Below are 13297 nucleotides of genomic sequence, written 5' to 3'. Positions count from 1 at the left end.
GAGGGAGGACGCAGGGCAGGTGGCACCATCTCCACTCGAAAGATAATCAAAGCGGGCTCAGAGGTTAAGTGGGTTTTCCTGAGGACCCACGAGAACGCAGGCCTGAATACCAGCAGTTCGCGGCTTGCTTCACCATACTCTCTGCGGTGCCCAGAGCTGCTGGGTAGGCTGGACACCCACCTGCTCCACCCCTCTGAACTGGCTCCAGGCTCCACAGAGCCGCAGGAGAACCCAGAGTCAAAGCCGGGCAAGCAAGAAGGAAGGAGCAAAAGGCTTTATTGATAAATATGCAGATATGTCTGTACACAGGGACCTGCCGTGGGGCCATGCCCAGGCTGCGGACCCCCCACCGCCAGGGTTACAGCCAGGAGATGGCCCTGTGCAGACCCCCGGCCACCACTGCCCAGCCACTGCCTCCTCTCTGCCAATTGTGCCAGGGGCTGGGAGAGGCAGAGGCCAGCCTCAGGCTCCTGGCCCCTGGGGCTCACGCGTGGTCCCCTCCCCTCAGGGCACTGGCCCTGTGCCCCAGGGCAGAGTCAGGGGAGGGAGACAGCAGCTGCTTCAGACCCTGAGCAGAAAACCGGAGTGAGCACAGCCATCAGCACCAGAGGGCAGATCTGGGCTCCAGGGGCCTCCGGGCTGGCCCTCGTGGCTTGAACCGGCCTCGGGAGACCGGGTGGAGGCCCTGGTTGCCTTTTCTCTGACCAAGCTGGCAAGGCCGGTGTGTGGCAGCACACTCTTTCCTGGGTGCTGAGCACTGGTGGTCCGCGGTGTCCCCGAGAAGCAGGGTCCTCTCAGGGCTTGCCCAGCAGCCGTACACGAGAGGTGCCCCTGAAGAAAAGGACAGCTCTCAAAGGCAGCGGCAGGGTGGGAGGGCCTAGTGCTCCAGGCTGGAGGCCTCTCGGCCCTGCAGAGCGCTCCCTGGCCTCTCTGCCCAGGGGTCCGTGGGCTCCTCAGTCCTGGGGCGGCGGGGGCTGGTTGATGATGACCTGGATGACAAAATCTTTCTGGATCTTGGTTTCCTGGAGCCGCGTGCGGTCTGTGAGCAGCTTTCCGGAGAAGAACCATCGCTGCCAGGATGGCTCGATGCCCTCCTGGGTGTGCAGCTGCCTCTTGAGCTGCCCCACCGTGTCGGGCAGGCTGGCGCTGAGCCTCACGTCCTTGCCCGTGGAGAGGCGCACCTTCAGCGGGAACTCTCGGCGCACGCTGGGGGTGGGCTCGGGGGGCTCCAGGCTCTCCTCTTCGGCGTGCTCCAGAAGCAGGTTCACGGGCGGCGACAGGCAGTAGATGGGGAGTTGGTAGCGATTGCCCAGCTCGTCGTAGCACTCACAGAGGGTGCCTGTGGGAAAGGCAGGGCGGTCAGAGTCGGCTCGGGGACCCACTGATATGGGTTAACTTGTGTCCCCTCCATTATGCTTCATACACTGAAGCCCTGACCCTTGGCACCACGGTATTTGGAGATAGGGGCCTATATGGGAGCAATTATGGTTAAGTGAGGTCACTGAGGTGGAGCCTTGATCCAGGGGGATTAGTGCCCTTATAAGAAGAGATACCAGAAAGCTCTCTCTTTCTTCTCCCACAATGAGGACTTAGTGAGCAGGTGGCATTTACAAGCCAGGAAGACAGTTATCACCAAAACCCAAATCAGCTGCCACTTTGATCCTGGGCTTCTCAGACTAAATTTCTGTTGTTTAGTGAGCCACCCGGTCTGCAGTATTTTGCTATAGCAGACTGAGCAGACAAATATACCCATCATGGTCACCCCACAGTCCTCAAACCCACCCTACAGTCAGGTCTTCCTCGTACAGCTGGTGGGGGCCCGAGGTAGAGTCAGGAAGAGCTGGGCTTACACTCTGGCTCCACCAGGTTCTGGTTCATTCAACCCTAGCAAATTACTTTTCATTTGTTCATTCAACAACCCCTTCCTGAGCACATGTGCCAGGTACTGGCGTTATAAGGATGAATGAAATGGCATAGGCCCTGCTCTTCATGACTCATACCTAATGGGCCTCAGCCTTCTTACTGGTACAATGTATTGCACGTAGTAATGTATCTCCTGTATCTTAAGCACCTACTACGTGCTGAGACTGGACTAAATGATGTTATCTGTATCTTGTTGAATCTTAACACCCATCCTGTGCGGTAGGTATCCCCACTTTATAACTGTTAAGTCACTTGGGCTTTAAATTCAAGAAGCTCAAGGTCACATAGCTAGGAAAGAGACACAGTTAAAACCCAGTTTCTGACTCTATAGAGTTCCCACTGTTATTCTCTGCTTTACACAGCCTCAGGGGCTGTTATGAACCTAAATGAAATGATGCAGTAGAAGCTTCTAGCTCAGTGCCCAGCATATAATAATACTCAACAGAAGGTTGGTACCTGAGGTGTGCTAGGATCCCAAAGGGCCCCAAGTAATCTTTAACTTGCTCTCATCACACTGCCCTGAGGTGTGTTGTTGTCTTTCCACACGCTCCTTAGGCAAGCAGGGACTGTGCTCTCATTTTCTAGGTGTCCCGCTCCTGGTCTATGCTCGTAACAGTTGCTTGAATGAACAAATGACTAGCCACACTTGCCACCCACAGCCTGCATGGAAGCGCCTGACATGGGGCTGGCCACTGGCTCTCTTCCACCAACAGCCCCCTTGCTCTGGTGGAGATAGCCCCCGCTCTGCCCACTGACCATGGGGCAAGGTGATGCTGGCTCCGTCCAGGATGGCCTGAGCCAGCTCGTGGTCATTGGCCTCGGCTGCGTAGGCGGCAGCCTTGAGGGCATCCCAGATCTCCTTCCGGCCCTCGAAGGCGGGCGCCGTGTCCCAGAACTCATCCCTCTTGCTCCGCAGCTGCCCATCGGTCATCGGGTAGTCGCTCTTCCACTTCAGCCGCTCCTTCTTCAGGGGCTCGTTGCGTCCTGGGCAGGACAGAAGGGAGAAGCTCTGCATGCGGAAAGCCAGGACTGTAGTCCACCCTCTAGCAGCCCAGCCTGCCCAGTCCTCACTGCTGTGGCTCCTGAGCATTCGGGTCTCTGGGCCCCTTCCTGGACCAGGGAAAAGTCTGGAAACGGCACAAACCCCTCCTGGGGGTGAAAACCCCTTTTGTCAGCAAAGCATATACTGCCTTTGTTGCTGCTATTTAAGTCTTAATTTTACTCTTTCTTTGATTATAAAAAGGATGTGTTCAGTATTTTAAAAATCTGGAAAAAATGTAGTTGTGTCAAAAAACAAAAACTGCGACCATTTTCAGACCCAGCTTGTGCCAGATGACAGACTAGGCATTTCAGACTCAAAATGACCCAGCAGATGGGGAAACTAAGCTTGTCATTGGTGTAAAGCCCCACAGGTACCAATTTAATGCCAGGTTTTCTGACTCAGAAGGTCACTCTCTGACCACTGTCTCTGTACCACGCTGCCATTGGAGAAAACTCACTTAAGAATTCCACCATTTAGAAGTGACCATTGCTAGGGCTTCCCTGGTGGTTCACTGGTAAAGAACCTGCCTGCCCATGCAGGGGACATGGGTTCAATTCCTGATCCAAGAAGATCCCACATGCCATGGAGCAACTAAGTCAATAGACTACAACTACTGAGCTTGCTCTAGAGGGTAGGAGCTGCAACTACTAAAGCCCAAGTGCCCTAGAGCCCCTGCTCTGCAATGGGGAAGCCTGACCACCACAACTAAAGGGCACGTCCCCTGCTCACCACAACTACAGAAAGCCCATGCAGCAATGAAGGCCCAGCAGAGCCAAACATAAATAAATATAATTTTTTTAAAACAGAAGTAACCACTGCTGACACTTAAGACACATTTCCTTTCAGCTCCCTTTCCTCACTTTTCTCAATAGAGCTGGAGTTCTAAATAGAGTTTTAAAAACAAAAAACAATTTATTTTAAAAATAATCCTTGTTATAGAAAAGGATTTAACTGTTTTTGTGCCAATACACAACTTGCTGTTTATTTCACACTTATATTACTGTCCATGTATATTCCCCTGACTAAAAATAATAAACATCTATACTTGTTTAATTAGTCTTGTTACTAATATTCCACCATAAAGTTACACAAGAAGTTTTTTGAATGGTAACCAACCAACCAAAAAAACCCCTGCAGCACTGGAAGAAGAAAACAATTCTGTGAAATGTCACGATTCTTGTTACCCAGCCCCAAGTGACCCCCAAGACAACTCTGGACCGAGGTCAAGACTTGAGAGCAGAAACATCTCTCAAAGGCTTTAGGAAGCTCAGTCATCTCAAAGCTGAAGGCAGAATGAGCCACACGGGTGAGGTCGAAAGCACCTGGTTCCTGTTACAGCTCAGATCCTAGGAAAGACGGGGAACTAAAGCTGGGGCAGGACCCCTGGGCTGGAGCAGAAGAGGGGTCCTCAGGGGAAGAGGGAGACATTCACTGTCTACCAACCGTGTGAAAGAAAACTTGTGGAAGCACTTTACCTACGTACATCATCCCGTTTCACCCTTCCAATGGCTTTAGGTGGCAGGTACCATTATTGCTATCTCACAGATGGTGGGCCAGGCAGAGAGAATGAACGACCTGGCCTGCAGTCACACAGCAAGTGACAACAGGGTGCGGGTCCCACCGCAGGTCACACCGAATGCACACGCGGCCCGCCTGTGCCTGTGCCACTACCTGTGCAGACAGAAAACTCTCAAGCCAGACGTTTAATCTCAAGTGTTCCTGGGTGAGCACAAGGAAATGCAAATCCTCGTTGTAGGAAAACAACTTCAAACCAGGCCTCAAAGAATTCCCGAGATGAAGTTCCAAGAAAAATAAATAATAAGGTCATAGTTTTTTTTTTTTTTTTAAATCACAATGTACAAAGAAACAAGGCGCTGTGAGCCCGAGCCAGCAAAAACAGCAGGCAAGAGAGTCAGACGCACAAAGACTTCAGATATGGGGCTTATCAGACACAAGGGATGAAGTACCATGTCTAAGAAATGAGAGCCTTAAAAATATGAAAAGGGCATGGGAAAGACACCCACATAACTATCATCAGGAGTATTCTGTGAGAGCAGAAGAGGAGAAACACTGGAGATTTTTCTTTACAATGGGCTACTGATAGACAGTGTTGGGACTACAGGTTCTCCATATAGAAAAACATGAAACAGGATCCCTACCTCACACCAGCCGCAAAAATCAAAGCCCAGGTGGATCAAAGGCTTAAGTGCGAATGCCTTAAGGAGGCAGAAAGGAGGCAGAAAGAAATAGAGGATGACAGAATTGTTTATGTTTTGTTGTGGAGTTTTGGCCTGGAGGTGTTTCTGCCTGGATCAATCAAATCCCCCTGCTTCATGATTTCTGAGTCCTTTTCTCTTTGATCCTTTAGCATTGGTGTCTAACAGCTTTGATCCCTCCAGATTCACAGGCTTTATGCAGTGACGCCTTTGGGACCTCTGGCATATGGCACTTCTGCCCCTCCACCCAAGGACCCAGATGTCAGGACCTTTTAACTTCTTGAGCTCATTTCTATAGTTTTCCCATCTCCTTCCTCTTTGCCAGATGTCACTTCTTCCTGGTCTCTATCTAACTGCTGTTCCTTCTGGGTAGAGGTCAGGCCCAGCTAATGGGCCACTCCTAATCTGCTGAGGGTTGAGAAAGCTTTGTCAGCACTGTCAAAATTGAGAGCATCTGGTTCTAAGAGGTTTCCTAAGGAAGACAGAGACAAGTCTTTGTTAGGGACATCTGTTATTCCTGCTCAGATCCTCTACCCCACCGCCTCCCTTACTTACATGGTCAGGTTTTAATTTTGTCCCTGACAATTGAGGTTGTGACCTCAGGATACCTGAAGTGTAACTGTGTATGCATTCATCTCACTGTAATATCAACACAGCCCCATGGTGTCACCTTTCAAAGTTGTCACCTAAGGAGGCCCCACGTGCCTGGAGGAGGCTTTGCTTGCATATCTGGCCCTCAGAGTCCCCTCTCCTCCATGCAGAGAACAGCATGCTTTCCTGTCGGTGCTGTCAGAGACACACTTCTCACCCCAGGATGGACACGACGCCCGTGAGCCTCCCCAGGTATTAACTGCATCTGAATTACCCAAGACACAAAGGCTTAAAAGTTCCTCACCCTGCGCACTGGTCCTTTTAGACTGAAAATACCAGAAAATACTAGAACAGGGGGCAGTAGTAGGAACGGGGAGGGTTGAAAGGGCAGCAGGAGCCCAGCCTTCTCAGTCGGCACTGCACCTCTTCACCAGCAGGGGGCAGCCACAGCGCCTCTGCTGGCCCAGGATTCACTTCCTTTGCAGTGAATCAAACACAGCAACAAAGTACCCAGGAAAAGTTTTCCAGGTTCAAGGAAGCAGGAGTAAGAGACAAGACAAAATGTCTGGATCCCTAAACACCAGTGCTTACAATTTTAGACAAGATACAGACAAAACATACAAGAAAGCTTTTAGTCTAAACATAGAAGCAAACTGATGATTAATATTTTAAATTTCATTTCCCTAATATCTTATTAAAAATACTGGGCAGTGGAAAGGGTGACTTTTATATGTGGTACAAATTGATACAAACTTTCTGGAGGGCATTGGCTATGTTACCAAAAGAACTTAAGTGTATCCCTTTGGCTCAGTGATCTGGTTTCTAAAGTGAAAGTAGCTCAGTCATGTCTGACTCTTTGCCACCCCATGGACCATATAGTCCATGGAATTCTCTAGGCCAGAATACTGGAGTGGGTAGCCTTTTCCTTTTCCAGGGGATATTCCCAACTCAGGGATTGAACCCAGGTCTCCTGCACTGCAGGAGGATTCTTTACCAGCTGAGCCTCAGGGGAAGCCCAAGAATACTGGAGTGGGTAGTCTATCCCTTCTCCAGCAGATCTTCTGGACCCAGGAATCAAACTGGGGTCTCCTGCACTGTAGGCGGATTCTTTACCAACTGAGCTATCAGGGAAGCCCTCGGTGTCTAAGAAAGTATCCAAAGAAAATAAGCACAAGTGTGTGGTGGAAGTTCATCTACAAAGATGTTTAGCTCAGCCTGGTTTTCTAGAAATAAACTCAGTGCAGAGGAGAGAGGCTACATCATATCAGTGCATCCCTGGCAGCCACTCTATGATGGAGTGGAAGGAGGCTAAGCAGCATGGGAAAAGGTCCTTGATATGGTGAGACGCAGGTTAGAGAACAGCAAGTGCTCTATGCTCCAGCTTTTATTTCTAAAAATATATGTAAAATTACACATATAAAAGACTGGGAGGATTTATACCAAAATGTTTGGTTATATCTGATTGGCAGTTAGCAACGATTTTTTTTTTTTTTTTTTGCTTCTATTTTCCAAGTTTCCAACAATAAGCATTAATTACTTTAGTAATAAGATTAATGAAAATTGTTAACAATGAAAGCTGTTAACAAGGGAAAGGGTAGGAAGAGTCTGGGGCGCCAAAGGGGTGGGGTTTGAGGGTGGTGGAGAACTGGAGAACCCAAGGCCCACAGCCTCTAGGATTTCAGTTCCTGGCAGCTCTGCATGACTCTGCTCAGGGCCAGGCAGGCTCTGCTGGTTTCAACAGCAGCAGCAGCAGCATCTAGGGGCCTCTACTTGTGTCTCTACCTGTCCTAGATAAGCTCCAGGTCAAAGACAGGGTAACAAAAATGGTCCTTATCCCCCGTGAAGTTGACAAAAGAGAGATTTAAAAAATCACAAAATAAAAGATCAAGGTACCTGCTTGTCTGGGGAGGGACAAAATGCCCACGATAATCCTGGGTTTCTGTGATTGTGGTGGGCAGGGAACTGAGAAGAGAATGTAAGTTTCTGAGAAGAGGCAAAAGCTGGGGTCCTGAAGGGTTACCTGAAACATCACAGGTGTCAGGACCAGAGCTGGAGGGCGAGGCTGGGGTACACACTCAATTCTGACTAACGAACCCCACACCAAACACAGCACAGAAGTGGAGCTAACACGCTCATCCACACCCTAACATCAGCAAGTTCAGCGGATCACCTCCAGAGTCGCTGCTGAGAGCAGATTCAGAGGGTAACGAAAGAAGAAAACAGAGGGCACGATGTCTGGGTCGGGGGAGGATAATGATGGTGGACGCTGTGGTTTGGCCAGATAATGAATGGTGTCTGGTGATATATCACCCCCAGGGGAGGGTACTGAAAGGAGAGTGGGAGAGGGAGCATTAAAGGTCCTTTTCAATTTGCATAGAGCTGGAGTGCCTCTATGAGTGTGTGTGTGCACGCACGTGTGTATGCGTGTGTGTGTGTGTGTGAGATTCACACTGCTTAATTCAGAATAACTACACAAGAGGGGGTTCTCAAGAACCCATGGAAGGGGCTGCTTCCTGGCTGCTTCCCTCTGAACCATCATGGTCCAGGTTCTCAGCAAGTGTCTGCTGAGTTGAAAAGGAACTGACAAATGCACAGTGAACGGGGTGGGAGGGCAGTGGAGGAATCACAGCTGAGATCAGCAGTGGGCAGCTGGGGGAACTGGGAGAAAGGCCTGCCGGGAGGGAAAACTCAGGCAGTCCCTTCACTCCCCATCTTCTCAGACCCCAAGAGATCCTTATCGTGGCTTCGGGCTGAGCCACTGGGGAGTGACACCAAGTCTGAGACCAGCCAAGGGAACCAGAGATTTCCCAGGACAGTCAGTCCACCCAAGCCGGGAGACGGCCCTATTTATACCTGCGGCAATCCCCAAGCTCTATTTCCACACTCGTTTACCAAGCTCCAGCTCCAAGTCCCTGCTCCAAGGCTGGGGCCAGCAGTGTTTTCCCCAGAGGCACTGATTATGTGACAAGCCTGGGCCTGCTCGGGCTGGTGGGAGAGATGAGGCTCCAGGCAGAAGGAGAAGGGACAAGGGCCTCCCCATCCAAATGGCCTGGGCTGTAATGGCCCTCTGACCAGGATGCAGACTCAAGTCTCTCCTCCCTTCCCCTTCCGCCCTGGCAGGCAGAGCAGGGCTGCAGGGGGCTGGAGATACATGGCTGAAGTGCCGCACCTGGCAGAGGGGATAAGAGGTCCAAAAGAACAGCGGGCCCAGAAAAGGATCAGCCTGGCCAAGAAGGGTGCAGGCAGGGGAAGCGGAGCCCAGGTAATCCCTTCAGGAAGCATGGTATTTATAGTCAGCCTTAACCTAGGATGACCCTCAGAGCCTGGGTAACCTTCGAAAGGAAAGTGCTGGCCCAGCTCTGCTCAGCTGGGGCCTCCCCACGTGGCCTCTTTACAGCCTGGGCCCATCTTCCCCATTCATTCCCTCAGGCCCAGCTCCAGGCTTCAGGGAGGGAACGGGATGGGGCCAGTTGCTAAGTGACAGCCCAGGTTTCCTAAACTGCAACCCTTCCTAGGACGCGTCTGGTCTCAGGGGTCCTGGGCAGGGTTGAAGGACTCGAGGCTCCTTTGGGAGCCCTAAACTCTGTGATGGCACCCTGCCTGGGGCAACTGCAGCTCCCTGAAATGGTCCAGTCTTCCCCCCAGAGGCTGAGACCACCTCAAGTTCATCACTGGGGTCCTGGGGGCAGGCACACTAGCAGGTTTCAGCCACTGTTTGCCCAATGAATGAGTGAATGAAGTGAAAGAGCTGTTGAGGAAAAATGGGAGGAACTGGGGAGGCAGAGGCCAGATCAGAGATGGGGGAGCAGAAGGAATCTGCTAGAAGAAATCCCAGGAAGGGAGAGAGGTGAAAGACAGGGGGAGGCCGGCCAGGAGGGACAAAAAAAGTTCCCGAGGTGTACAGTGAGGAAACTGGCCGAAGGATGGGGGCCTGGATGTCAGAAACCATGCCCAGTGCGGGCCTGGAACCTTTGTGGCAATGGGAGAGATGAAAGTGCAGCCAAGGAAAATAAACTTACCCAGAGGCCCCTTGCTTGGGTGTGGACAAGGGGGGCACACAGAACCGTGGAGACAGTGTGTGCTTTCACTGCACTTGCCCACAGTGCACACATTTACTGGGTTGTGCTGAGGGGAGCAGGCCCTGCATCTGCTCTCCGCTCTGTGCCCCCAGCCCAGGGCCCCTGGCAGCAGGGCCAGGCAAGGCAAAAAGAGCCATCCCGCATTGGGCTCTGATCAACTCTCACCCTGACCTGAGCTGACTTCCCCCAGCCACCCCCCATCCCATTTCCCAAGGGAAAAATTGGCCTTCCTGAGCTCTACAAACAGAACCCCCAAGTCCCCAGGGCCTACTCTGGGATCCAGGCTGCCATACGACCAACAGCTCCTTTTCTGGGGCTGACTGGGGAAGAATGATGTATTTCATAAGCAGAGTTAGCACATCAGGTGTTTCAGAAATGACAGTAGTTCTGCTTGTTTTAAGTTCATATGAATTAAAAAAAAAAAAAAAAACCCTCAAAACCCAACCTGTTCCTTTCTTATAGTTCATATATTCCCATCCTCATCAAGTGCTGATTTTTACTCCCAGGTGTAACAAAGTCCTGGCCTGAATGTGAACAGTCCCAGGACTACCAGCTCTAGGAGGAACCTAATTACAGATGATTGTGAGTTACTAGACACTTTAGCAAAGACTCCCTCCCCAATCCGGCTACTCACGTATGCATGGGGGCTTCAAAGATGGATGGTGTTGGGGTGGGGGCAGCCTTGATTATTGACCACCTGTGTGAGTACAGAGACCCACCTCGTCACCCTAAGCCTCAGTGTTCCCATCTGTGAAAAGGACGTAACTGCCACTTCATGGGATTACTCTGAGGATTACAGAGACCACTCTGCCTGGTACTTAGTAAAAGACAGTAACTGTTGTAATTAGAAATCAAGCCAAGTCAGTAATGCTCATTACCTTTAGGCAATGAACAGAATGAAAGGGTATCATCTTTTTTCCATAAAGTTGCTGTGATTTTGAAAAGTTTGAAAACTCCTGCTATAGGGAACTCCTGGTCTCTATCTCGTCCTGTGCAGGAGGATGCAGGGGGTTAAATGAGGTTAAGTGTGACCGGGACAAAGAGAGGATTTGATGGATGCTCGCTTCCATGTGCGGCTGCACAGCACAGGGTCAGCACTTCTCCTGGGGCAGGAGAGTGAGGATGGCGGCTAATAAATAAAACAGGAACTCCCCAGAGGTTGCTGCAAAGGTCTCCGGTGTCTGGCCAGCTCCCCTTGCTACCTCAGGACTCTAGAGAGGACAGACAGGTCACCTCTGCCACTTGCTTTCCACAGCCCCACAGTCAGGGAGGGAGGGTCCCTGCAGCAAGGACCCATCCCAGCACCAGCTTGGCAGCCGGGTGCCTAGAGGCCTGACTTCTGATACCCAAGGCTCGGCTGCCCTGGATGTCAACTGCCACCAATGCTTCACTCACCCCTGAGCCACTCCATCAGGCCGGGTCCCCTGAGCCTGGCAGGATCCTGAAGCCAGGAGTGACCTTAAAGTCTTTATCCAAGACTCTTCATTCTACAGATGAGGATGAGGCTCTGGGGGGGTCATGTGACCTGTCCCATACCCCCCACAGCCTGTGCCTGTGTGCATGTCAGCATGGGGGGTTCGAGGGGTAGGTAAATTGTTTCTAGCAAACCACTCCACTGCCAGTGAAAGCTGAATTATAACTACAACATTAAAACATCAAGAGTTTGACCCAAAGATAATGAATACTCTGATAGGAAAAGCAGCGAGCAGAACACACTTCAGGAACAAGAGTGGAGGAATTAAGAGGCGGTCTGACCTTTCCTGTCCTCACCAGGAAAGAAAGGACTCTAAGAGCTGGGCCCTCCCAGGACACCAGGGCCTGACCGGGCATCCACATCTCCTGCGGGCTTGACAGAAACACAGACTTGGGCATTAGCCCAAGACTCTAAGTCCGTATGGCTGGTTTGGGGCTCAGTGATGCAGACCAGGGGCAATTCAGACTCTGCGGGCACTTCCGGACACACTCAGTGCCAGGAGGAAACCTCTTCCAGTGTCAAATGGATCAAGTGGTTAGAAAGCTAAGTTTTATAGTCACTCTTCACTGAGCACCAACTAAGGAGCAGGCAGGACAGAGAAACACAGAGACTGAACGTCAAGATTCTGGAGTCAGAGAGACTGGGGTTTAAACATCAGCCCTGACATAAATCAGTGGAGTGACCTTGGGTAAATGCCTTAAACTTTCTAGCCTCCCCTTCTGAGAAGCAGGGAGTTAATTACAGCCCACTTCTTAGGGAGGTAGGGAGGACTGAAAATATATACATATATATTCATTAGCTAATAAGCTCAAGAAAATTATATATAATAAATCAACTGACCTAAGCCCTCACACCCAAGGTGCAGTCTTCCTGGGACCATAGCTCTAGCTCCCTCCACCTGAAGACTAAGACACACACACACCAGCTCCATATTGGCTAGAGGAGGCATGACTACTGTCACTGAAGTTGGTTTTGCCATTATTACTATTAAGCCACCAGCTCTCCTCTAGAATGACACAGAGTACGTCACCACCCGGCACAGGGTGACATTTTGCTCTGCTCCACACTCAAGAGCCCTCTTCCCTCTATATTACTCCAGCTTCTTTACCTTTCTGTCCACCCCCCACTCAGCTAACCAGTTCACCTAACAGCCCATGGAGGTGTGCCCAGCGCCAGGTGCCCCCAGGGCTCTGGCTTCCTCCGCCGAGCACCAGTCCCTCTGCCTCCACGGCAAACAGACAGCAAGTCTGCCCAGCACCGCTGCGGCTGCAGCTAGAAGAGAACCCATGACCTTCCCCTGGCTGTGGCTCTGTCCTCTCCTGGACCTGCCTTTCTTCAGGCCTGTCTTAAACGGGTGAACTGGAGTTAGAAGGCCTGGGTCTGTTTCCACGCTGGCCCATGCCAGCCCCTCACTCTCCGCACACACCTGCCCAATTCTGTGCACCTCAGAGACGCTGAGATGCCCTGGGGAGCTTCAGTGAGAAGTGCCTGGGTCAGGTGTGAGGTGCACACAGATGCCGGACACCCCTGAGACCTGGAAATCCACCTTTTTCAGGCTCACCCACTTTCTCACATGGCACAGCTCAGGGCCCACAACATTCTGCTTATGGAGCAACAGAGGACTCCTCATCTGAGCACGTTCGTTCTCCTCCAGAGCCTGGCTCAGGCCTTGCAGGCAGCTAGCTGGGCCTGACTCATTGTTTCCCCTTCCTCCTCTACTGCCTGTGAATCATGGACCGGGTCAGGCGAGCATCCTCCCTGGTTTCCTTCCCATGGTCTGCCTGCTCCTGACCTCCATCCAACAGGACAGAGCCTCTTCCCTCCAGGCCCACACGCACCTCACCCCTGGTCCTGCCGGGTGTGAGCATCCCACGCCGGCCCTGAGTCACAGGTTGCCTTCCTTGTGTGCATGTCCCCTACACATTGTGCTGTCCCCTTGCAACTTGGCTGTCAGCTCCTGGAGGGCAGACTC

The 13297-nt window shown here is 51.5% G+C and overlaps 1 protein-coding gene across 1 annotated transcript in view; it reads right to left on the bottom strand.

The window, feature by feature from the left end:
- Positions 1-259: 259 nt before the first annotated feature.
- The window catches only part of UBTD1 (ubiquitin domain containing 1), a 50119-nt gene continuing 37081 nt past the window's right edge, over positions 260-13297 (bottom strand). The window contains exons 2-3 of the mRNA XM_061162309.1: positions 2680-2907; positions 260-1339 (exon numbers count right to left, since the gene is read on the bottom strand). Coding sequence (XP_061018292.1) covers positions 954-1339; positions 2680-2907 — 614 coding nt within the window. The 3' untranslated portion in view covers positions 260-953. The remainder of the gene's footprint in view (positions 1340-2679; positions 2908-13297) is intronic.

This window comes from Dama dama, chromosome 15 (assembly GCF_033118175.1).
Source record: "Dama dama isolate Ldn47 chromosome 15, ASM3311817v1, whole genome shotgun sequence".
Taxonomy (NCBI): domain Eukaryota; kingdom Metazoa; phylum Chordata; class Mammalia; order Artiodactyla; family Cervidae; genus Dama; species Dama dama.
The sequence above is the reverse complement of the archived record's forward strand: the minus strand, read 5'-3'. Positions and strand labels throughout refer to the sequence as shown.